Source organism: Agelaius phoeniceus, chromosome 18 (assembly GCF_051311805.1).
Source record: "Agelaius phoeniceus isolate bAgePho1 chromosome 18, bAgePho1.hap1, whole genome shotgun sequence".
Classification (NCBI taxonomy): Eukaryota; Metazoa; Chordata; class Aves; order Passeriformes; family Icteridae; genus Agelaius; species Agelaius phoeniceus.
Genome location: NC_135282.1, coordinates 3223852 through 3247721, shown reverse-complemented (window position 1 = coordinate 3247721; position 23870 = coordinate 3223852). Strand labels below are relative to the sequence as shown.

The window sequence follows — 23870 nt, the reverse complement described above, 5'->3', positions numbered from 1 at the left end:
CTACAGGCAAAACTTTTTTTGGTTAAGAGTTTACACCAGACACTTGGTAAACTCTGAAATCACCACCACCATTGCAGCCTACACTAGAACTGTGTAACCCCTCCACCTAGCCAAAGCCTCTTCCTGGAACTATTCAACAAGAAAATAAAAGCCATCCTGACGCTGATCAATTCCCTGGAGGAGCAATTACTATCTAACAGGCTTCCTGAGCAGCTGATGATGTTCTGCTTCTGTCCAAGGCCCTGCTGACCATGTGGGTAATAATTTGATAACAAGAGAACCTAATTAAATTAAGGGACCATTTTCTACATCATAATATCTTTGTAGGTAAGAGATTTGATTTGCAGTACATAATCTTCCTTCTCTGCTGTCTACATTACTACCAAAAAAAAAAAGAAAATATTACCCAACCTGTAACCCCTCCACTTTCACTTTTCATACATTATCAGAAGCAGTTTTGCTAAGAATAAACATAGAGCCTGGTTCCCTCCTCCCCTCACTGCAAAGGAGCTGCATCATTTCAGCTCTAAAAGGTTGGGATGACTCCTTGGGAGGGAGGGTAAGGGTGACACTACAGCAGTGACCCTGCAGGGGACCATGCAGGGATTAGGCTGCCTTCAGCCCTCGCTGACTGTTGGTAAAAGCTCCTGGCTCAGCCTGCACAGCCCCACCCTGGGGATGAGCCCAGCTGTGTGCGAGCATCCTCCTCCCCTGAGTGGCTGACAGAGCACAGGGCACTCAGGGAACAGAGCAAGAGGCACTGCAGCCTTCGAGATAACAAAACAAAACGTGTAAGATGACACAAGGTTTTGTTAGAGGCAAACCCCACATCTCAACAAATGCAGATTTTGGTGACTCCAAGCCCTGGCACTGGAACTCTGGAAGTGCTGTTGCCAAAGCCCCCAGGGGAAGGGGAGTGTTTGGCTGCTCCGAGCACCGCGAGCACCACGGCGCTGTCGGATCATAACCGGTGCTGACCACACCTAGAGCTCAGTCCTGGTGTGGGCTGCACACACACACACACACACACACTCACTCTGCTCCTGGATCACAGCAGGACCAGCCTACAGCACAGACCCTGCAAAAGGGACAGCTGCAGAACAAAACTAGGGAGGAACACGAACTTGCCGAAGCGGAGCCCGTCATCTGCCTGGGTAAGCAGTTTATTTCTTTCTCAGCATCTTTCTGATAACCAGCAATCTCACACAGCCTATGGACAGAAATCTGTAAGGCTCAGAACAGAGAAACCACAACTGGTTTTAAAATGCTGTAACTCCTGTACTGTATACAGGTGCCTGAGCTTGGAATGGAATGGCTGAACTTGTTAAACAACGCCAAAAAGTGAATTCCTTATCAGAAGTGCTCTTTAAAAAACATTCCAAGCAGCAGGACAGGAATTCAGTCTAGTTTATCTGGCTTTAGGCTGTTCAGAAGAGAAATAATCCTTGTGGGTTAGTTTTTATCCTAAGTCTGATTTTAAACTCCCTTTTCGTGCTTGACCAAGAGTGTCAATATTGTTGATCAGGCAGGGTTGCAATCAAAATTTAAAAGAACACGTAAATTAAAGAGATAATAGAATGTTTGAGGTGGGTTTTCACAGCTTCAAATCTAAGAAGGCAGTGACTTTAGGGGAAAAGTTCAGATTTAATTTAAACTAACAAATGAGCAATCACTTCCAAAGCAATGTGTACATATGACTATACAATACTGCTAGAAGATGAATTCTAAGGCATCTTATCCCATGTCTCCCATTAATGGTTATTTTTAACACAAGATATAAATATTTGCCTGCGCAAACTTGTATTTAAGCCTCAGTTTTCGTCATTCCTAAACAAAAGGCTCAGTTTGTGCCAGTCCCTCCATTAGATGCAATTATAGAATTAAATATTAATGGTGGCTTCCTTGGAGGAATTGACCACTTTGATCAGAACAGGCTGTTGGTAATGCACCATCAGCGGCCGCTCTGATCCTGGCGCTTCCTGGAGGCACAGCCCCAGGGGACAGATCCCAGGAGCCAGCAGCTGGACTCTGCAACACCCCCAGCCTCACCCCCATGGCCGTGCCCGCTGCCTGGCTCTGTATTTCCAGCTGCTTCCTCACCAGTCCTGATCTGGACACTTTGATCAGATCCCAAACGTTTTTTCACCACCTCGGCAGGGCTCTGAACAGGCCCACACCAGTCACTAACAACCTTCAGGTGGTCACAGGAGTTCTCCCCGTGGCAGGCTGCTGTCCCTGCTGTGAGGACTCACCTTGTTCCTCTGCTCCAGGCGCGGCAGGAGCAGGGAGCAGCCAGCCCCAGGGATCTGGGAGAGCCATGCCGGACTCCTTCGCCATCCACTTCCTCAAGGTGCTGCGGGAGCTGCTGGCCTTCGTGCTGTTCAGCTACACGGTGCTGCTGGGGGCGCTGCTGCTGGCCGGCTGGACCACCTACTTCCTGGTGCTCAAGTGAGGGCTCGGCCCCTGCTCCTGCTCCCACGGCCTTTCCAGAGGCAGCCGGCTCCAGGGCACAGCTCTGCACACGGGATGGAGGCGCCTTCCCCCTGCGCCGAACCTGCAGGAGCTCTGTGCTCTCGCTGCCTCACCGCGCTCTTCTTTTCCTGTGTAAAAACAATAAAGGTTAAAAGAGAAAAGGTATCCCTGTGCATGCACTTTACAGATCCTTGTGGCTCTCGCAGATTCTTTGTGTCTCCTGGACTCTGAACTATTTAAAAGCCTCCCGGCAGTTTTCTCCTGAGATTCCCACCCTGCTGAGCACAACACAGGGGATGGCAGGGATGCAACACCACTCCAACATCTCAACAAACAAGTCCTGCCTTGTCCTGCTCTGCCTCATTAAGGGTGTGAAGGCAGACACACAGAAATTACTTGTAATTTGTTTTAGAAGTTCTGGAAAAAGACATTTCAGATCAGCACTATGTTCCCCTCTCCCTACAGTTTTACAAGGTACAGAGTTGTTACCTGGTGCTTTCAGGTGTGCCAGGCTTTAGAACAAATGTTCAAAGCATGGCGTTAGATGAAAAATGTGTGATACAGCACTGCCTCAGTAAAGTCACCTGTGCTGACTCAGTCTCTGAAAACAGGAGAGAGAACAGGAATTCCTGCTATAACTAAAAAGAATATATTTAATTGATTAAGGCCGTTTTGTGTGGAATTGCACAGGAAACCTTTGGTGGAGAAGGTGGAGATTATCACTAGCATGCAACTACCCAAAATCAAAGCAGCATCGTGTACTTTAGAACAATAAAGATGAATTAAACCAGGGCTGTGAGGAGCACTGGTGTCTCTGAGTTGGTGGTCACGATCTGGCCCTGCTGGAATTCCCTTTTACCCAATGGAGCAGCTTGCAACACAGAAACAAAGTTGGATTTTTCAATTTCTTCCTTATCTGGGGAGTTCTGCCCAATGTCCTCATGACCCTTAAGTTCCACATTCCTTTTGTCCAAATCCTTCTTCCCAAGCTTTGTTCACCTTTCCCAAATCTAATATCACTAAAACACAACAAGCCCTAAAACCTTATCAAGGCCATTCCACCACCAAGTAATCTGGTTTTCTAACACCTGGACATCACTCAAAGCTTGTTGGCTGCTCTGTTTCACAGATGAAATATTCTTATCCGGCTTGAAAGCCACAGAACCAAAGACCAAAGAACAACCCGTTCTAAAGAGAATTTTTACACATTCCACGTTTTGTAACAATGTTTCATAATCTCCTTCTCACTCCCAGCAGCTGGGTAAATTGTTGCCTATTTCTGACCCTATTTCTGATGTTGGGCATACCGGCGAAATACAGAGGAGGTGTCGGGGCTGCTCCACAAGGCTGTGACGGCGGAGAGGCCGCGGGAACACCCCCGGGGACATCTCCAGGTCGCTCCCCTCACGTTCCCGCCGCTGCCCTCACGGCCCGGCACGCGCCGCTCCCGCCCTCTGCACGCGCCCGCGCTCTGCGCACGCGCCGCTCTCAGCCCCGCCTACCCAACCCCGCCCATTCAGGTGCGCGGGGTGACGTCACTTCCCGCGCGCCGGGCGGGCGGGCCAAGATGGCGGCGGGCGGGCGGTGGCTGCGGAGCTGCTGCTCCGTGCTCAGGTACCGCGGCGGGCCGGGGGGAGAGGCTGAGGGGGACTGCCCGCACCGCGCTCCCCACCCGCAGGCTGTAGGCTAAAGAGTACGCGGCATAAAGGAAGGAAAATGCACCGGTTGTTTTCATTAAATTGCTGTAGAACAACAAAAAATCCTGTCATTGCTCTGTGCTTCTGTTTTTCCGCTCGAGTATTTCCGTGATAGACCCTGACCCCAGGGCATTTACACAGCTTGGGTTGTAAATAAAACTGCCCACAGAGACCCAAGTGTCGCTGGATTGTAACAAACGTGTCACATTTCTCACCTGCATGTACCACACACCACTTTTAAGCATGTTTCTTAACCTATTTTCCAGTATTATTGACTATCAGTAATGTGCCCATACCAGCTAACATACATTTTCTCTCTGGAAGTATTAATATTGCACTAATAACTGTGCTTGCCTTTTCTTGCACTTACGATTAAACAATAATACAAAATTTGAAACAAACTTACTCATCCGCTGTCACGCAGCTGCATCACAAAAACCTGGCATAGACAAGCTCCCCTTGAACAGCTTCTGGGTGTTCTCCTCGCTGATCCCAGTTTCCCACCCCACACTGGGATGTTTCTGCTGCTAAACTTTGCCTCTATTTCCCACCCCACACTGGGATGTTCCTGCTGCTAAACTTTGCCTCTTGCTTTTCCAGGCGCAGCTTCCCTGTCCTGGCCAGTGTCCAGCAGCGAGGCCTCGCGGGCAGGAGCGGGCAGTGGCACCAGGCTGTGGGGCTGGGGGTGGCCCTGTGCGCTGTCCCCGTCGTGGAGGTACCCCCAGCACCCCCTCCTTGCACCAGTTTAACACCCAAACCCACCTGCCTGTCCTGGTTCTCCCCTGGGGTTGCATCCTCAGGGAGAGTTTGGCTCTCGCAGCTTTTCCTAATTGTTGCGTTTGCGTGTTGTCCGTGGGGAGGGCGATGGCCAGGTCACACAGGGTCACACAGGGTCACACAGGTGTCTTGTGTTGCAGCAGCAGAGCTCAGGGTCCCTCAGCAATGATGCCCTGATCAGAAGAGCCGTGTCCCTGGTGACAGACAGCACGGCCACGCTGCTCTCCCAGACCACGTACGCGCTGATCGAGGCGCTCACCGAGTACACCAAGGTGAGCCCCACACCTGGCACCCCCCACTGCTGGCACTGCCAGCTGCTCTGCCACTGGCTGCACCCCTTAAACCACACTCAAAATGGGCTTTTGCAAAATTAATTTAACCAAAGTGAGGAGGGTTGAAGATGTCAGGTCCCTCGGGAGCTGTGGGGTCACTGTTCTACACCAGATGCGGAAGTTACTTTTAGCTTTGTTAAACTGTTGCTTTTGGGTTAAAATTAGACAGCCCCAGAATGGTTTGGGGTTGGAAGGACCTTAAAGCTCATCCAGTCCAATGAGCAGGGACACCTTTCACTGTCCCAGGGTGCTCCAAGGCCCGTCCAACCTGGCCTTGGACACTCCAGGGATTGAGCAGCCACAGCTTCTCTGGACAGCCTGTGCCAGGGCCTCCCCACCCTCAGAGCCAAGAATTTTTCCCTAACATCCCATCCAACCCTGCCCTCTGTCTGCATGAATCCATTCCCCTTGTCCTGTCATTCCATGCTCTTTTAAGAAGTCCCTTTTTTTACTTAGGCAAAATGACCCTGAAACTCAGAGCTGGGGCTGAAGAAACTCATATCGGTTATTTGTATTACCTGTGTACTGAGCTCTCTGTTCTTGGGCATTTTATTGCCCTTCTCAGCCTTTCTAAGACCATGAACTGAGTTCCATCAGAAGAATGGCTTGAGCCATACTGAAGTCTGAAACAAGAAGACACAGTTTTAATTTTGCAAATAAAGTGCCAATTTGAGTAAAGTATTTGCATTCCAGTTTACATCCTTGTCAGTAGATCAAGTGTATGGAGAGGAATTTTGCTAATTAATACTGAGCCAACACCAGAGCTGTGCAGGCTGTCATGGTAACTGTGCAAAATGATTCCTTGACAGGCAATTTATACCCTGGTGTCTCTCTACAAGCAATACTCAAATCTCCTTGGGAAAATGAACTCGGAAGAGGTGGATGCGGTCTGGCAGGTGGTCATAGGAGCCAGAGTGGATGTGAGCAAACCAACCTCCCTCACCATCTGCCTCTCACAGCTCAGGAGAGCTCCCAGGTGTGTTACACCTTGTTGATTCTTTCTCCCAGATGACCACCAAGCAGCAGGAGTACCTCAGGCTGGAGTCCAGCTGGATGACGGCGCTGCGGCTGTCGGAGATGGCGGCAGAGGCTGCGTATCAGTCAGGTGAGCAGCAGCACTGAGCCTCTGCCCCTTGTCCCTCTGCCCCTTGTCCCTCTGCCCCTTGTCCCTCTCTCAGCCCGGTTCAGACACACAGTGTACACTCAGTTAACACCACAGCTGACAGCTGGTGCCTGCTTTTTAGAGGTGCTGAGCACGTACATTCTGCTTTAGGCTGCGAGTCTGTAGATGCATTCTGAGAGCTAGGCCTGGAAACTTCACTTGTGGTTTAGGTCAGGACTAAGATGGCCAAAAATGTCTGAGAGAAAAGTTCCGTTATTTTTAAATGCAAGGCTCAAACACGGTCCTGGTAGCCACAGAACCAAGGCTGCCTATGAATCCAGGAGGAATTTCCAGCTGGATTTAGTTATATTAAAAAAGGCAAATACACTAATTTTGGTTTTTTCTCCCTGGAGAGATTTGAGAGCTCTGAGACTTGAGTTATGGACTGGCTTGTGGTAAATGGGCAGAGTTACTGGAGGGGAGAAGGGAGGGAAAGCAGTGAATATACAGAGACACCCTAATTCTGTAAGTGCCTGGAGAAGACCCAGAAACCTGTGGGAGCATGGGAGGAGAATGGTGGGAATTCAGCAGTGCCACAGGTATTCCCACTGCTGTAGGTGCCAGGATGGGATGGGGACTGAAAGGTTCTGGCAGGGACTGGGCTGGGCTCAGCTCTCAAACCCACTGGCACAAGGTGATCCCTCCTGTCCAACCCCAGCTGTATCCCACCAAGATGGGAGAATTCAAGGGAGCAGTGACACCTCAAAGCAGACAAAAGGCTTGAGGTAAATGAACAGTAAGTGCATTTATACAGCCCAAGAGCCCTCACCACACAGCAAAGCAGATGATGATCCCATCCATTTCCTCAGCTGAAGGTTTGCCCAGGTTGTGCTCCTGTGACCCAGGGTGTCAATCCTTCCCTGCAGGTGCAGACCAGGCCTCGGTGACAGCCCGCAGCCACATCCAGGTGCTGAAGTCCCAGGTGCAGGAGGTGAGGCTGCTGTCCCAGAAAGCAGAGACCAAATTAGCTGAAGCTCAGACAGATGAGCTCATCAAAGCCCGAGGAGAGGACTCCTCATTGCCACAGGGTGTTTTAGGGAACTCAGATGATGACCCTTACCTTCGGGAGGACTGAGCAGAACTGAGCTCTTAGGGTCAGTCACAAATGGAACAGTCCCAAGCTCTGAAGTGTGGGATAGTGTAAAACTGCTGAAATAAGCCTGTGATTCCATATTTCCCCCCTCCCAAAAAAGGATTGCTTTGCAAATCAGGTATTTGGAAGGCTTCAGTTTTGTTTGTAACTTACTTTGTTTGTAATACTTTTGGATTCATTTATTTAAATGTTTATCTATGCAAATGTGAAGACTGTTATCAGGGATGGCCTGGTGGTAATTGTGTCTCTGCTTGGAGGGTCCTGCTGCTCCCTTGGTGTGTTTGTGGGATCAGCCAGAGAAGTGTATTTAAAAATCCTTGTTTTTAACCTGTGAGGTAAATGATGTCTGTGAGGAGATGCCTCTATTAAACTGTGCAAAAGCTCATTGTGGGTGTGGCCATTTGGGGAAGAAATTAGGCCTTGCTTTCTATTTGAATTTAAAAGTTTTTAACCTCTGAGTTGGCAGCTGCACCAAATTACAGAGCTGCAGTCAGGGGAAATATTTGCTCTGGAGCTGAGAACTTCCCATGGAGTCACCCAGGCTCTTGGTGCAGTTTTTTTCAGCACAGCAAATTATTTCACCCAGAATCACCTCTGGGGGAGGTTCCCCAGGAAGCAATGGGGAAGTTTGATTTTCAGTATACTGTACTTACAAACAAAATTGTTTTGGCAGCTGCTGTGTACTGTTCTACAAAGCACTGAGCAAAAGAGTTTTACATATTTGAATGCTTCCCAATGCAAGTTTCAGGAAATAATCTTAATTATTTATTTTGCAAGCTTAATGTTTCACTGCAGGTTTCAAAACCATGGGTGTCCTTCACTGTTAATTTCCTAACTTGACAGCTGGTGTGAAATTTGCTTTGTAGTGAACAGCATCCACTTGAACTTTATCACTGATGATTGGATCCCTATCTGCCAGGTTGTGTAAGAAATCACACATTAATCAAAGCTTTTTCACCACAGATTAGCATCTGATGTATCTGTGTCAAGGTTGGTGTTACTAAATTGAGTTGTGCCTGAATTTTCTTACCTGCAGCATAAAAGATGGCTCATTTTGGCTGCCTCTGGAACAAATGCAATCTCAGGCGCACAGCACTGTTCATTTATAGATTAAGTAGTAAAAAGAAAATTACCAAACCATCTTTCCTTGCTGCTCACTGGGTGCTGCTGTATCCAAGGAGGATGGCACAGTCTGGAGTTCAGCTTGCAGGGAGCTGCCCACGTCTGCTCTGGGCTGGAGCATTAGGGGAAAAACCACCTGTGATGAGAGGATTACTGGGGTGGTGGCACAGCTGAGCCCTCAGGAGCCAGATGCAGTCTCAGGTCAACCTCTAACCACAGCTGCTCGCCTTTGGTACCTGGTGCAGTTGAAGAACATCCGCCAAGGCCCTGACCCGAGTGCACAAACAAGTTGTGTACCTTTCAGGATGCCACAGTAACCCTGCTCAGATGTTTGCATGGCACTGCCAGGAGCCTGCTAAGCCAGCAAAGTCCCTCTTCCCCTTTCAGGGCCTGCTCCCAGCCCTGCTGTGACCCCACTTCTTGTTTCACTGCACGTACTGCTTTTTCTGCTCGAGAGCTCTTCCCACACACATCCAGCCCAACGTGCCTGGAACCAACCAGGCAGTGCAGCCAAGTCAAAGTGGGGGTGAGGAGCACAAATCACCCCAAAACAGGGCAGAAAGGAGTCCCTCACCTTTGTCAGGAAGTGAGAGCTGCCAGCTGGGGGTTAGCCCACACACCTAAGCCCACAACAGACAGGACATCATGCTCTGTGCTCCTGAGTTTGCACTGGGAATCATCGAGTGGATCACAAAAGTGCTGGCACAGCAGCTCACAGGGCACCACGGTGCCTGCCCTGTGCAGTCTCCTCTCCAGGACCAGCAGCAGAGCCCAGTGCCCAGAACCTGGGCTTGCTGCTGACACTCAGCCTTGTTTACACACCTGAAACTACACACAGGCGCTTTCTCAACTACAGTTAAAGACACCCTGTTGGAGCTGCAGCCAGAAAACACAGTAACAGCTTGCACAAGACCACCCTGAGCATGGACACCCACCAATTCTTTGAGACAAACCCCTTCTCACACCTGGCACAGAAACAGCTCTTGTGAGGTGGCACCTTTGCCCCAAGAGCCTGGGTCAGCCCTGGGGCTCAGCCAGAGCTACCCCAGGTGCTCCAGAGGGCCAGGGGAGCACATCCTACCAGCAGTCCCCCAACATCCCACTGAGAGCTCCCTCACCTCTGCTCTCAGGGTGTCCCTGCCCGTAGGACAAGCAGGAGCCTCCTGGCAGCACTTCCTAGGCACTTCTGAAAGCTCCAGCTCCCATCTGGTGGGGGATGGATGCTGGGCAGCTGGCACTACAGAGAGCAATGACAGACAGCACAAAGGACTCTGCTCGCTCTAATCACACACTTCCTCTTTACTCGTTTGCTTGTTTTTTCCCCTAAGGCTTCCAGGCTGCTTCCTGCTCATCCACAGCTCCTGCTCTAGCAGCAAGATACTGATAAGCTTCACAAAAATAAAAACAACACCAAAACTTAGTCCTATATTTGATCTTTTCTCAAATTAACAACTCCAGCACGTTCAGATTTATCACTTTTGTGTCAGTGCATCTTGTCTGAATAGGGCAGAGAACAGCTCACAAAAAAGAAGTGGCAAATATCCATTTCCACTAACATTTTCCTCTTTAATGCAAATACCCAGCACCAGGTCTCAGCCTTCCCTGGCTTTTAGGGCTCTTAGCTTTCAGAAGACCTAAGAATATTCCCATGTAAATACTTTTGAAAAGTATTTTATTTATACACAACATTACAACAATAATGAACCAAACACCTCCCACACAACATGGGAAGCTACAGCCACTCTTCCTACCACCATGATTATTGAAAACATGTGGCTCCTCTCAAACCAGATCAGAAAGTGTTTGTGCTAAAGTTTCTAGTGCATGTAAACCTTTGTGAGTTTCTGCAAAAGCCAAAGGGCTGGAGGCTGAGCCCAGTCCCCCAGATCATCATCACTGCTGTCTTAAGGCCATGGATTTTGAAGCTCTTCCTTCCCCTCTCCACTCCCTTTCTCCTGCTGTGTGGTAGGAGCTGTGGGGCTGCTGCCCTGGCACAGCAGACCCAGCAGGACATACTGGCCTTTCTTCCATGCCTTCAAGTAAATTTCAAATGCTCTGTCACTTCTTCATCATCGCTGGCTGTCCCACATGAGACTGACTTTGGCCAGCAGTGCAGGTGGCACTTGTGACTTCCCCTGGCACAGTCTGGCTGGGAAGCCACTGACCACACCCCCACCCTGTGACAATTCAACTGCTTCAAGTAACCCCCAACAGAAAAAGACTCATTGCAAACCAAACCACAGCTCCAGTGCAGTCTGTTAGTAACGGACGTGTTTCTACCACAACCTGATTTTTAGTTTAAGTACCCTGTCACCAGCCACAGTCCCTGGGCTCATCAGTAGCTCCTTTTCCAGCCCCTGCTGTAGCTGTGTGTCACTGACACTGCACACCTAATGCTGTCATCCTTCACCAGCGTCCACATGATCCACATCTCCGTTGGGTTCAGCCTGTGCACAACCATCAGCTCTTTGTACAAGCACGGATCAAAAGGGTTGAAAGGTCTCTGGATCCCAAAAGTCTTAAAGCCAGCGTGGTTCTTTGGGGTCACTGACATCTTTGCCAGACACATTCCCACAAACACATCATCTATGGGGAAGAGCTCCATGTCCTCTGCGGTGCTCTGGAGACGACGCACTGTCTCTCTAGACATCACATATCCCCCTCCTCCTGCATAGAGAGGATAGAAGGTGGCCCCATACATGGGCTCTGGAATGAAGTATTTGACCTTGGTGTTCCTGATGGGCCGGGCGTTGGCGATCACGTCCCCAACAAAGAGATCCTGTTCAGGGTCCAGCTCCTGGAGGAACTCCACGATGTTGTAAGTGTTGACAAACACGTCATCATCGCCCTTCAGCACGAACCTGGCGTGCTGGCAATCCTCCGTGAACCAGCGGAGGAAATGCAGCTCCTTGAGGGTCAGGTTGAAGAAGTCGTCAACAAAATCCCACTGCAGGATATCATCGAACTCCTGGCTCTCGTAAGCCAGCAGCTGGTGCAGGGGCTGCAGCTGGATTTTGGCCTCGGAGCGCCCTAGGAGGAACACCAGCCTGATGTGCCTGCCCCCGATGGACGCCTCCTTGCCCCACGTGTTCCTGATGGCCACGCGCCGGTCCACGTTGATGGGGGAGGACTTGATGGCCAGCAGGAGGAACATCTCTTTGCTACACCTGGAAGGCCTCAGCAGGACCGAGAAGTTCCTGCAGTGCTTGTAGGTTAGGAAGACTCGGTGAGGCTCCGGCAGGGCGAGAGAAGAATTGGCAAAGGTCAAGTTCGGCAAACACTTGCTGTGCTCAGCACTGTCCAGAACCGAAGGCTGCACTCTGTGATCCACCACATCCACTTTCTGCTCTGCTGATGATGCTGCCAACTTCGCCTCCTTCTTCATGTAAAGCACGCAGGCCAGCAGCGTGATTGAGAAGGTGTAAAGCGCCAGGCTTTTAATCCTGGGATACATGGCAGCATCCGGCGCGGGACCGGCCCCGGGCAGGCAGATGAAGACGAGCCGTTCCCTCCCACCTTACCTCGGACGGGGACGTGGCTCGGTGCTTCCCCCCGCTTCTCACCAGGACCCGGTGCTGCCGGTGAGGATGGTCCAGAGCCCCCGGTCCCGCCGGGGCGCGCAGACCAGGCTGGAGCCGCCGCTCCACGGTGACCCCGCACGGCAAAACCCCCGCTCTGCTCTGCTCTGCGGAGCCTCCTCTGCGCTTCACCGGGAGCTGCCGTTCCGCTCCCTCCGCGATTCACCGGGAGCTGCCCGTGATTCACCGGGAGCTGCCGTTCCGCTCCCTCCGCGATTCACCGGGAGCTGCCCGTGATTCACCGGGAGCTGCCGTTCCGCTCCCTCCGCGATTCACCGGGAGCTGCCCCCGCCCCGCCCCGGCGCTGCCGAGCCCCGCCCCGGGCGGAGGATGCAGGGGCTGGCACCGGCACCGGGGCAGCGTGTCCCGGGCGCGGACACCCAGCCTACACCCCGCACACCCACCCAGCATCCCCTGCCCGCTCCAGCTCCAGCAGAAGCTCAGCACCAGCCACAGACAGCCAGGAGCCCCGGGGCAGCTCCCAGCTCTGGCGGTTCAGCTAAACCAGGCTCCGTGCAGCGTTCCCGTGTGGTTTATTTCCACTCATGCTCCTGCTACGGACACATCACTGTGTGCTCCCCACTGCCATGGCCACATTCTCCTGGCTCTGGGTGCTGGCTGCCAAGGGCCAGCGAAGCAGCTGCATCTGGAATTGAACTGTCAGTGGCACTGGCTGGGGCTCTTGATCCTCCTCCACTTCAGCAGTGTCTTTGTTTTTTCCTTTTCCTGTGGTAAGAAGTGCATTTGTCACTGTCTTGAGAGAGTAAATGATCCTAAAAGCAGCAGCGTGCAAGGGTGTCAGCAGTGACTGGGCTTCAGGGCAAATTGAATATGATTTTGGATGATAAGCCCAAAAAGCATCTTTAGGCTGGCAGTTGACCTGGGTGCAGCCTTGCTCTTTGTTGTGAAATTGCCCTAGGGCAAAAGAAAGCTGCAGAAATAAATTATTTCAAGGATCTTGGAAAATCAAGTGTGAGGTAAAATGAGACCTACGTGAGACTACTTCTGAAGACATCCTTCAGTGTCTGGGCAAATGGTTCACTTGTGACAAAGCCCGCTGCCTTTCCTCTTTGAGCAGTCTGGAAGTGATCCCAATTCCTCTGAGAAGACTTATTATTTGTGTGCATTTGCTGAACCGAGGGATGCAAATCAGCCTCAGCTCCCGGCTGTGAGATTGCTGGTCCCTGCACAGCCCTGCTGGGCTGGGAGTCATCCCCTGTGCCCCGGGGCATGGCCACTGTCACAGCTCCAAGGGCGGTCCCCAGGTGATGTGCAGGTGTCAAACACCCCCGGAGCAGCTGGTGACTCACGGGGCAGGCAGGATGTGCGGACACTGAGCTCAGCAGGGCTCGAGCAGCCCCCCACAAAAGCCACAGCTGGGCTGCTCTGGTGAGTCACAGCCATGGGACAGAGGGTGTAGCGAGCTGTGGGGCAGCTCATCTTTAGGCACTGTGAATTTTGCACTCACACTTTGAATTACGCACTCAGTGGCCTCACAGTGCAGCCAAGCCAGCCCCCACCTGCACAGGCACACGGGGACACCAAATTAAGCACAAATCTCTAATTGCTGTGGGTTTCCTGCAGCAGCAGAACTTCTGTGCACACAACAGCACTTTTACCTTCATTCAAGCTGAAAGGAAACCTCGTGCACACACTGACCACACACCAGGGAGGGAAGGAAGGAAGGAACAGCCACTGCTGAAGCTGAGCTGTTTGACAGCAGCTGCCTGCTTCAGCAACAGGCTAAGTGTACATTGCAAATACACATCTTCTTGTGGGGGACAGCAATTCAATGAGTTTCCTTCTTTTCAGGTCACTAAGGGAGGCCACCAGCTTCTGTGAATGCAGCCCAGGACTGCAGAGCTCTGAGAGCCCTCCCAAAGATGGGGACCTTGCTGTGGGTGACAGGGCACAGGAAAGCAGCCTGGAGCTCTGGGGGTTAATTGCACTCTTAAATCTGACGCCAGGGCAGGAAAACAAAGCTCCTTTGGTAGCTCTGAGCAGTGCTGGGAGGCCTGGCCTTCTCCATGCCCTCGATGACCCACGAGCAGCTTTTCAGCATTGCTTGGCTACCCCTTCCCTGTCCCACTTCCTCCCGCTCTTGCATTACCCCTCTGATGTGCTGGCCCTGCTATTTTTGCAGTCAGAACCAAGATTGATGGAAAAATAACCTGCAAGAGGCAGGGTGAGGTTTGCCTCTGGCAAATTAAGCAAGGCTGCTGGCTGAGCAGCCCTGAGCTCTGCACTGGGGAGGGAGGGGACACACCTGGAGGGATCGGGGTGGTCTCTTGGTGGGTGACAGCAGACTGGGATCTGTTCCCAGCCCTGCCATGGGCTGGCTGGGGCACCTGGGGCTCTCAGTGCATCTCATCTCCAAACCAGAGAGAACAACAATCCCCTCTGCAAAGTGCTTGGAGATGCAAGCTGGCAGTGAATGAGGAGCTCATTATGCATCCCAGGCAGCCCTTCCAGCTGCCCGCCCACGCCACCGCCCACATTTGGCAGCCGACACAGTGGGCAGCACTTTTCTCGCCCAAAAATCTGCTTTGCCGATGTCCCCTGGCACAGGGTGCTGTAGGTGTGGGTCTCCCAGGGCAGCTGGCAGCCCACCCCGGGTGCTTGTGCAGACACCGACTCGTAAAGAGTCCGGGCTGTGTCTATTCCCAGAGCCCCGCAGTCAATGTCTGCATTCACAGCCCGAGGCTCAGGATGTGAGTAAGTCCCTGCTCCTGCGGCTGGCAGGGTGGCCGGGCCCTGCTCCTGTTTGCTCTCTCACACACCCCGCCCTCTGTCCCGCCACCTCCAGCCTCTGTCACCTTTGGAAGCCGCGTTTTTCTGGTCTCCTTTCTCTCCTTTGGGTTTTTTGCTCTTGTCTTTGCCTTTTTTTGCCTCCTGTGGAGAGAGATGTTTCCACAGTAAGGCTGTGTTGAAACTCACTGCCCTCATTCAGTCCTGTGCCAACTGTCATCATCTGGGTGCTGTCACTGGGATTTCAGGGGCAGGGGACAGAGGTGAGGGGGAGCAGGAGCACAGCAGGGTGGCTGCTCAGAGAAGAGAATCCAGGAAACAGAAAGTTGGTACAGCTGGCATGTGCTGCCATGCTGAGAGAGAGCACCAGAGGAAGCACGAGTGGCTGCTTACACATTCTGGAATGGAAAAATAAACTCATCTATTTTCCTAGGCCCAGAAAAAGTAGCAGAACTGCTCACTAATATCAGCCTTAAATAACCACACCAGCAACGATGGATGGTGGTCAGGCAGGGCTATTTCAGCCCCATTTTGGGGAGAGAAGAACGGAGGGAGGGATGGAGGGATGGAGGGATGGAGGGATGGATGGATGGATGGATGGATGGATGGATGGATGGATGGATGGATGGATGGATGGATGGATGGATGGATGGATGGATGCATGCCCAGGCCAGAGAAGGCATTTGCTGAACCCCAGCCTGCAGCCCTGCCCTGGGACCTGCTCTTTACCTTCTCATCCAGAACCGGTGATGCTGGTGGTTTCTCAGGGATCAGGATCCCAAAGTCACACACAGTTGCCACCAGGCTCTCGGTGGCCAGCAGGGTCTCCAAGGTCACCCTCGTGGTGGCCAGGGTGCTCCAAATGGGAGGGTCACTGCGGTATTCACAGGACTTCTTCTTCTTCTTCTTTTTCTGCTTGTCCTTGGACATGGGGACGGGCCTCAGCAGAAGGCTGGGGTCCCTTTATCAAAGAGAAGCAACCCCAACCCAGCCCCTTGCCCACCACTGCATCCTGGCCAAGGTGTGTGCCAACAGCTGCTGCCTTCCCCCCACAGAAAGGGGGGACTTTGGGAGAGGTCTGACTCTCTGACACACCAGACTGACCCAGCAGAAGGGTCCTTGTTCTCCCATCACTGTTTTTGCAACTGAGATAGAATTTGGTCGTTGTTCTCTCCTGGCAGCCTACCTTTGCACCGTTCTTCTTCAGCTCCTGTCCTTCCTTACTTGTGACAGGGCTTTCATCTGGATCCACAGGCCACGAGAGCACCTGCCCGGAGAGAGGAGCTGGCCCAGGGTCACTGCCATCCCAGCCTGCCTCCCAGAGGGATTGTGATGCCACTGGCTGGGCCTCCCAGCAGCTCTTCCCCCTTCATCCAGCTCAGCCACACCCTCACCTTCTCCTCCACAACTGAGACAATGGTTCCAGCCTCCAGGTAGGACTTCAGCCCCACCAAGTCCTTGGCAATGTGTTCCTTCCTGTAGCTGCAGTCGATGGTGTCTGCCCAGGGCTGTGCAGAGGTGGCAAAAACCTTTGCTGTGTAGGGACACAAAAAAAGCTCAGAGGAGATCTCTCTTTCCCCAGCACAGAAGGACCTCAGGACACAGCTGGTGCCAGGTCATTGTCCATCAGTCCCAGGAGCAGCCCAGCTGGCACTCTGGCACTGCAAGGGACATCCTGGTGCCACCACACCCCACAAAGAGCCATAAACCTGCCCTGAGACAAGGAACAGAAGATCTGTAATTCCTCATTACCAGAGTGGGCCTCGGGCTCCTCTGTGGCTGCAGGCTCCTGTTGGCTCTTTGTCTCTCCTGTGTCCTGAGCAGAGCTGTCCACATCCAGTGTGGCCACTGTGGGACTCTGGTGGATTTCTGTTCCCTGGAACAGAGATGGATTTGCCTCCAAAATCCTATTCCCCAGCCCACCCTCATGGGAAGAAGGGACTTCAGTGCCAGGGAAAGGGTCTGCCACAGTCAGCAGGAGGGGGACTGTGAGTTCCCTCTCACGTGCAGAGCTCTGGGCTCCCCAGGAGGAATGTGGAATGTGGGCTTGTCCTGCTGGATGCAGCCACATGGGAATTCTGTCCCCAACACTGCTGCTCCCCACGCCAGGCCCATCACCCCATAGCCTGGAGATGCAGTTCCCCCTGCAGACCTGCCATGCTGCTTGTTTCCAGGAGCACAATCAAGCACCAACCTCAGGACTGCCCCTGTCCTCGAGCTCCTCTCCCTCTGCGAACTGGTAGGTCACACAGTAGCTGCAGGTGATCACTGGACCCTCACAGGCAACTTCCAGCTGCTGAAAATCTTCGGGATTAGGGAGTCCCTTCATCTCCCCAATGCTCACAACCAGTCGTGCTTCACTCCTGATCAGCTCTGAAAGGAAGAGAATCCTGCCATGAAGCTGCAGCACTTCCCTTCCAGAGAGAGGAAGGAACAGAGCAAGCAGAAACCTCCAGGTCCCATGCCCCACCTGCTGGCATCCCTGGGTGCCAGCCTGTGCAAATGCTGTGACAAACCACTGCCACGTGGCGTCACTAAAAGCCATGCAAACACCTCGTGCCTTGGCTGCTCTGCTCCTTCAACGTTTGAATCTCCAACAAGCACATCCAGCACACAAACTCATTGAGTAGGGGCCATCAAGAGAGGTTTCCCACCCCGGGTGTCCCCAGCCTCCTGCTCTCATCCCAGTCAGGGATGTGCCCCAGAGGTGGCACTGCTGTGTGCAGCCCCATGTGAGAACCTCCCCCAGTACTGATGTTCCTCCTGCCACAGCTCGGGAGGGAAATGCATGATCTGAAACCAGATGGTGTCTGGAAAGAAAAGCTGAGGCAGGCCAGGACACTGAGGCAGTGCTGGGACTGGGGTTGGTTGTTCTTGGGCCTAAGTCAGAAACTACCTCACTTGTAATGACACAACCACAATGCAAACCCCACTCCTGAATCACAGGGTCAGCACGGGCAGCCTCAAAGGCAGGGCTCACCTGGCTGCCCTGCCAGCCCCTGGAACTGCTGCCTCTCTTCAGGCCATATGTAGATGTCATCGAGGATGGACAGCTTGGGCAGGCTGTCCACGAGGAAGCCTCTGTAAGGGGGGATGAGAGCCAGTGGGTTCCCCTGGAGCAGCAGGATGCGGAGGTTCTGCAGGGTGGTCAGCTGGGAGACCAGCCCCAGCAGGTCTGTGAGGCTGTTAAAGCTCAGGTCAAGGGAGACAAGGTTTGGCCTAAGGAGAGAACCCAGGGAAGCATGTAAGGCAGCCAGCACCTATTTGAGGATAGAAAGCTACAGCCCTGGAGCAAAAACAGAAACAAAAATCATATTTGCCCTGCACAAACTGGGTTGAACTGAGGATTCCAATCTGGAGGCCAATTCCAATTCCTGAGCCATTGCCAGTTTGCCCCACAACACAAAAACATTTCTTTAGCATCCATTGATGACCCCCTGCACCATTTGGTGATGCAGTCTCTGCTTCAGATGCTCACAAAATTCCAGCAGTGGCTTTGGGAAGGACACGGAAAAAGTAAACTGTCCAGGGAAATGGAACTGGGATGGGCAGGGTGTCAGGCAATTTCCCTGGTGATCTCCCCATTCCACACCTTGCTAAGGACCAAAACAACCTCTGGGCATGAGACAGAAGACAGCAGAGACAGACTACTCCACACAGAGAGTAGACACAGAGCAAAGAAACAACCCTTCTGAATTTTCCCAAAATTTTCCCTTCTGTATTTTCCCAAAAAGGGCCACCTCCATGGCTTGAGGTCAGCTGTTCACATCTGGTCATTTCCCTTTCAGAAGCCCACATTCAGCCTGTGGCATTACCAGAAATCCACAGTGAGGTGCTTTTCCTGGGAAGGGCCACACAGCTGGTTGTAGCCCAGCCCCAAGTGCTGGAGCTCCGGGGGTGGCTGAGCACACAGGTCCTGCAGATCACCCACATCATTGTAGCAGAGCTCCAGCACCTGCCCAGGACAGAAGGAACAACAAACACCTTGGAAATTAGCTGCTCCTGGCACCCCCTTGAGCTGTCTGTCTTTCCCTGTGTTCCCACATTGGAATTCCTGCCCCATCCTGCTCACTCACCTTCAGAGTCCGGGGCAGATGGGCTGAGGTTACCCTGCTGATGTGGTTGGCACTGAGGATGAGCTCCTCCAGCTGCTGGAACTGCAGCAGACCTTCATCCACCTCCTCCACCTGCAAAGAGCTGGGTTTGGCCAACTTGTCCTTGTGGCCAGGGTGACATGGACACATCTGTGTGACATGAGTTAGCACAACATCCTGGGGAGGCTGTGGGGAGAAGCTCTACTCTAGCTGCAGCACCTGAGAAGACCATGGGATGGACGGTGCCCTTTTCCCAGCATGTTTTCCCTGACAGCAGGGAGACACAGCTTTATGGGCACCAGCAGCTGCACTTACCCCCTTGTCAAGTATCCGCAGGGACTTGACAAGCTGGGAGACTCTGGAGCCACGGAGGAGCTCGGGTGCCAGCACAACCACTTCCCTCAGGCGCTGGGCCTGGGGGCTGCAGTCAGGGGGCAGTGCCCAGGGGCTGTGCTGGTCTCTCAGCAGCTCCAGCAGCACCTCAGGGCTCTCCTCTCCTGGTGGCACAGCCTCCTCCAGCCCCGCTGGCCGTGCCCAGGAGCTCCTGCGGGCATTGCAGCGGGATTTGTTCTGTGGAGAACAGGGAGAGAGGAGAGGCAATGGCAGCCCTGTGCCACATCCCACAGCTGTGCCCCCCAGAGCCCTACCCAGCTGCCAAGGCCACAGGGGAAGTCCTGCAGCCCCAGGTGCTGCAGGTACTCCTGAAAAGCAGCCGAGACGCTGCCGGGTGCTGCCATGCAGCCCCAGCCCGGCAGGGAATCCCCTGGCTCTGTGTCCCTGTTGCTAGGAGATGCTGCCATGGAACCAAACTCTCCAAGCAGAGGTGGAGCAGGTCTGGAAAAGCACCAAGCTCGCCCAGCTGGGAATAAATCCCTGGTTTTCTGGTTCCCACTGGGTTCTGGGGGCTGCTTCCCCCAGGGAAAGGGCAGGTGGCCTCATGCTGCACTTGCAGGGTGCAGCATCAGCATTCTTGCCTGGCTGGGGACCTGTGGCATGGAATTTGCCATTTCCCTTATCTGTGTCCTGAATGTCACTCAGGCTTCAGGGAGGAAGCAGAAGAACTCAGCCAGCTCCAAAAGCCCAGCTCTCCCCTTTACGTGGAGGGCACTGCCACACACCCATCTAAGGCCAAAAAACAAGCTCATGGCTGAAAATACCAGCTCCCACACTTGGAAAAAGTAGGTGAGCTCAAGGAACAAAAGGCACAGCTGTGTCTCAGGTCAGCATCAGGTCTCCACAGGCAGAGATTGATTTCCTTTTTCCAGCGATAGGTGTTGCGGCAATGGCCACAAATTCCATTTTAGAGGGCTGACAGAGCAGCGTGTCAGCAGAACTTCACCAGATGAATTGCAGCTGCCCTGTGATGTCTGATGGTTACGTGGTGGAAAGCTGAACTTCTCAGGTTGGGTTTTACAGGACGGATGCTGACCTGCTCCCTTATCAGCTCAGCAGCTTATCACAGCCCCGTACAGACCGGAAAGGAGGTGTACAGCATGTACAGGCTATGAGATAACGGCATGTCCTGGAGTGGAATAACCAGGTAAAGTGCTGTCCTTAGGAGAAAATGAAGTAAAATCTTCTGAAAGTCTTTGAAAGAAAATTACCAGTGGTTGAATTGTGTTTGTGGAACAGCGAAGCTGTAAAAATTCTGCTTCTTTTATTTGCATCACTATTTAAATTAACTTGGCCCCATTGCTTTCAGTGCTGCACAAAGAGATACTCCTGCTCTTGGGGGAAGACCAGATCCCAGTACTCCATGGCTGTGCCCATCTGGGAGAGCTGGAAGGGGGCTGGCAGTGCCCAGTGGCATCTTTTATGTACAAGCTCCTGCACCTTCCACAGATCTTCCTGTGGGCCACTGACCACCTGCATCTCTGCAGGTTGGGTGCTTCCAAAGAAACCTTCCAAGATCACCCTTCTGCCTGAAAGGAGCCATCTGTACCCACCACTGCCTTTGTAGGGACATTCCTAAAGAACACCACGCACAAAGAAACATCTCTCTCTCTCTGTCTCCATTTTCCCACCAAATAATAATGAAACCCACAAATAAAGAAGCGTCTGCCAGAAGTGTCCTTTCCATAGGCCATGGTAACTCATCTCTTCCTTGGCATTACTTAGCACCCACTATTTTGGTGTGTATGAGAATTTCCTGCATTTGGTTACCAGAAGCAGAAAACAACCTCAGGGGAGCTGGAGAGATGGGCAACAGGGATGGGAAGGGGGGATCCTGAGCATTCCTTGGGAACAGGGTCTTACAGGCATCCAGCAGAAGGATTTATACATGGAACTGGAGGCCTGATCTACCTTGCACACAATGTTTTTCATTGGCCCACTCTTACACTGACTCTGCAGGAGAAGCAATGGCTTTGGGCAGCAATACCGTACTTCCAGCCACCTTTATAAATAAAACAAGAGTTTATGTTCTAAATCCCACACTTTGGAGAGCCCGAGGATTCAGATGGGATGGCCAAGGCAAGCTCAAAGAGATGACACAGGACACCCTCTATGTCAGTTTGAAACTGTGCACGTAGATCACAATCAGTGAAGACACATTTGAATCAACTTTTGATGTAATCTTTCAAAAAAGAAAAAAAACCCCAAATTATCACTGGCAAAAAAAAAAAAAATACTGTGGGGGAGCCACTGACGCAGGACTCCAGAGCACTTAAATGCAGCCTGGCTGGCCCCATCCACAGCACTCCAGGCAGGCAGAAGCTCCAGAACCAGCTCCAAGGCCAGCTCCCAGCCAAGCCACTGCTGTCCCATCCCGCCATGGAATGCAGAGCAGGTGGGTGTGACTTACCCTTGCTGCAGGCTGTAAGGTTGTCCTGGCTGATGCTCATCTCTAGCTCAGCCACTTCATGCCTGTATGCTTTAAAAATGTATCACCTTGCACAAAATTATTAAAAAAAATTTGCAAAAAGCTATGCAGAAGATTGAGACTAATCATTGTGTTCTCTCTTTCTTTTTGGTTTCCTCTCTTCATCTGAATGCAGAGATCAACAGGTTTGCAATCTTCCTCTTCTGTTTGCTGGTTCCTTTGGGCTCCATGGCACCGACAGAGACATCAGAAAGAAGAGTGACTACAGGCCAGAGGCAGAATCATTTCACTACAGAGATACCAACCTATGCATCAGTAATACAACAGAAAGCACACGAGTTGTTTGAATTCTATGTAAGTGCACCCTTTTCCATGTGCTGTGCCTATGTCTGTCTAATGTTTTCTTGAATTATTAGAAAACATTAGAAAGGCCACCAGAAAAGAAGTATTTGGGTTAAAACCTAAAGTAGTTGTTCTCTGCATTCCATGCAAGAAGGAAAGTGTTCATTGTGTTATTTCAGGGCAGTTGGAGCAAGGGCAACTGCAGAGACCTTGGGTGACTGCCTCAGGTCATTGCCTGCTGGGATCTTCCTGATTCCCAGTGCTCCTTCTCAGTCTCTTGAGTCCCCTGAGCATCTTCTTGCAGGAATTTAGTCAGATCACTGGAAATGTGGTGAGAATTGCTTTGCCCTTCAGTCTGACCCTAGTGCTTGAGCACTTCTGCCAAAAATCCTGCTCACCTATCCTTTCCTTAGAAAGGAAACACATTCACTGAACCCAGGTGCTAATGCCTCAGACAAAGTTCAGTTCCTGGGACTGTGTTCCCAAGAATATGTTGATAAAAATCAACATTGACATTTCCTCTGAATTCATTTTTGAAATCAAAACCACCTCTGCCAAAACCGATGGAAACTCACAAAGGCCAAACCAGATCTCTGGAATAGGTAAACTTTGCCCCTACAGCAAAAAATAGAACCCAAGGTTTAGAAAAGCTGAGACCCAAGGCAAGCAATGCACAGGAATCTGCAAACTCTGTGCAATGCCTGCTTGATCAGAGGGATGGAGGGGTTAATACAAGATTGAAACACAACCAAAAACCCCACAAAGGGGTACGCAAATGAGAAAGGGAAACCAAAGGATCAACAATTTAACAATTTCTCTCTCCTCTTCCTTCCCCACAGAACAAATGTATCTCTGCAACATTCCACCCTGAGCCCTGGACAGTTGAGTCCAAGGCCAGAGACATGGCAGACAGAATACCCACCTGTCCAGCCTTCCAGGCAAACTGCTGTGCTTTGCACCACATCCAGGACGCTCTGAAAAGCCTGGGAGGTGACATAGAAACCTTCTGCACCGAGAGCTCCAAGGGTCTGCTCCAGGCCAACCTCAACCAGCTGGGCACCACACTGAGCCAGGGCACTGCCTTCTACACCTGCAGCAGCCAGCACCTGCCCCAGCTGCAGCCCCAGGGCCACAGCATGAGCCAGGCAGACACAAAAACCTACATCTGGTGGGTGCTAAAGAAATACGAGGACATCATGCAGCTCACGGGAAAGCTGTACTCCACAGCAGCAGCTTGATGTGCCAGGATGAAAAAATAACTTGAAGAGAGGTCTCTGGAAATGAGACCTACCAGGGGTTAGGGGATCAGTTGGATGACATTGATAATATACTTGCTATACTTGCTCTCTAACTATATAATCCAGTTTAATTTAATATTTAAAGGATGAATGTATTATTGAATGTATTTATTATAAAACTATTTATATTGTCTTATTTGCAACAGCATATAATAAGGACGGACTAATGTGAGTCAAGGTAATTTAATTAACTAGTCCTGACATATATAAATGAAGTATATTTTCAGTAATTTTAATGTTATTTATATTTTTATCTTGCAGTTGTTTTTCAAAAGAAAAGTTGATTGTCAGCAGGCTGATCTTGTACTTCTCTCTCTACTAGGGAATTTTATTT

At 51.7% G+C, this 23870-nt stretch overlaps 5 protein-coding genes across 6 annotated transcripts; 3 read left to right on the top strand and 2 right to left on the bottom strand.

Annotated features, from left to right (window-relative positions):
• The first annotated feature begins 1972 nt into the window (after positions 1-1972).
• LOC129128277 (uncharacterized) lies at positions 1973-2585 on the top strand. Its single transcript, XM_077187711.1, has one exon. The coding sequence runs from the start codon at positions 2054-2056 to the stop codon at positions 2450-2452; it is 399 nt and encodes a 132-aa protein (XP_077043826.1). The 5' UTR covers positions 1973-2053; the 3' UTR covers positions 2453-2585.
• Positions 2586-3995: 1410 nt separating this feature from the next.
• On the top strand, positions 3996-7918 carry DIABLO (diablo IAP-binding mitochondrial protein). Of its 2 annotated transcripts, none has more exons than XM_077187709.1 (6): positions 3996-4086; positions 4770-4884; positions 5090-5218; positions 6088-6198; positions 6287-6383; positions 7307-7918. In XM_077187709.1, exons 1-6 carry the CDS (start codon positions 4040-4042, stop codon positions 7513-7515), a joined length of 708 nt encoding a protein of 235 aa, XP_077043824.1. In that variant the 5' UTR covers positions 3996-4039; the 3' UTR covers positions 7516-7918. The 2 variants fall into 2 exon arrangements, with proteins under 2 accessions (XP_077043824.1, XP_054501663.2); XM_054645688.2 differs by having other exon boundaries at positions 5087-5218.
• A 2282-nt stretch (positions 7919-10200) lies between these two features.
• B3GNT4 (UDP-GlcNAc:betaGal beta-1,3-N-acetylglucosaminyltransferase 4) lies at positions 10201-12512 on the bottom strand. Its single transcript, XM_054645884.2, has one exon. It carries the CDS (start codon positions 12107-12109, stop codon positions 10991-10993), a length of 1119 nt encoding a protein of 372 aa, XP_054501859.2. The 5' UTR covers positions 12110-12512; the 3' UTR covers positions 10201-10990.
• A 238-nt stretch (positions 12513-12750) lies between these two features.
• LRRC43 (leucine rich repeat containing 43) lies at positions 12751-19841 on the bottom strand. Its single transcript, XM_077187708.1, has 12 exons — positions 19723-19841; positions 19391-19645; positions 19058-19168; positions 18797-18936; positions 17962-18200; positions 17176-17354; positions 16734-16857; positions 16376-16515; positions 16168-16248; positions 15711-15902; positions 15050-15125; positions 12751-12959 (listed from the first exon to the last, which is right to left on the bottom strand). Exons 1-12 carry the CDS (start codon positions 19810-19812, stop codon positions 12799-12801), a joined length of 1788 nt encoding a protein of 595 aa, XP_077043823.1. The 5' UTR covers positions 19813-19841; the 3' UTR covers positions 12751-12798.
• On the top strand, positions 19640-23870 carry LOC143695444 (uncharacterized). The gene is made up of 3 exons (XM_077187710.1): positions 19640-21863; positions 22072-22250; positions 23078-23870. Exons 1-3 carry the CDS (start codon positions 21848-21850, stop codon positions 23474-23476), a joined length of 594 nt encoding a protein of 197 aa, XP_077043825.1. The 5' UTR covers positions 19640-21847; the 3' UTR covers positions 23477-23870.

Bases quoted from the DNA above. Each gene is read 5' to 3' on its own strand.
- LRRC43 (XM_077187708.1), bottom strand. From the start codon at position 19,812: ATGGCAGCACCCGGCAGCGTCTCGGCTGCTTTTCAGGAGTACCTGCAG. The intron at 19,169-19,390 runs GTAAGTGCAGCT...AGCTCTTTGCAG, and splicing joins TGCGGATACTTGACAAGGGG to GTGGAGGAGGTGGATGAAGG. The intron at 17,355-17,961 runs GTGAGCCCTGCC...TCTTCCTTTCAG, and splicing joins GGGGCTGGCAGGGCAGCCAG to AGCTGATCAGGAGTGAAGCA.
- DIABLO (XM_054645688.2), top strand. From the start codon at position 4,040: ATGGCGGCGGGCGGGCGGTGGCTGCGGAGCTGCTGCTCCGTGCTCAG. The intron at 4,885-5,086 runs GTACCCCCAGCA...CTTGTGTTGCAG, and splicing joins GCGCTGTCCCCGTCGTGGAG to CAGCAGAGCTCAGGGTCCCT. The intron at 6,199-6,286 runs GTGAGCAAACCA...TCTTTCTCCCAG, and splicing joins TCATAGGAGCCAGAGTGGAT to ATGACCACCAAGCAGCAGGA.
- LOC143695444 (XM_077187710.1), top strand. The intron at 22,251-23,077 runs GTAAGTGCACCC...CCTTCCCCACAG, and splicing joins ACGAGTTGTTTGAATTCTAT to AACAAATGTATCTCTGCAAC.
- LOC129128277 (XM_077187711.1), top strand. From the start codon at position 2,054: ATGGCCGTGCCCGCTGCCTGGCTCTGTATTTCCAGCTGCTTCCTCACC.
- B3GNT4 (XM_054645884.2), bottom strand. From the start codon at position 12,109: ATGTATCCCAGGATTAAAAGCCTGGCGCTTTACACCTTCTCAATCACG.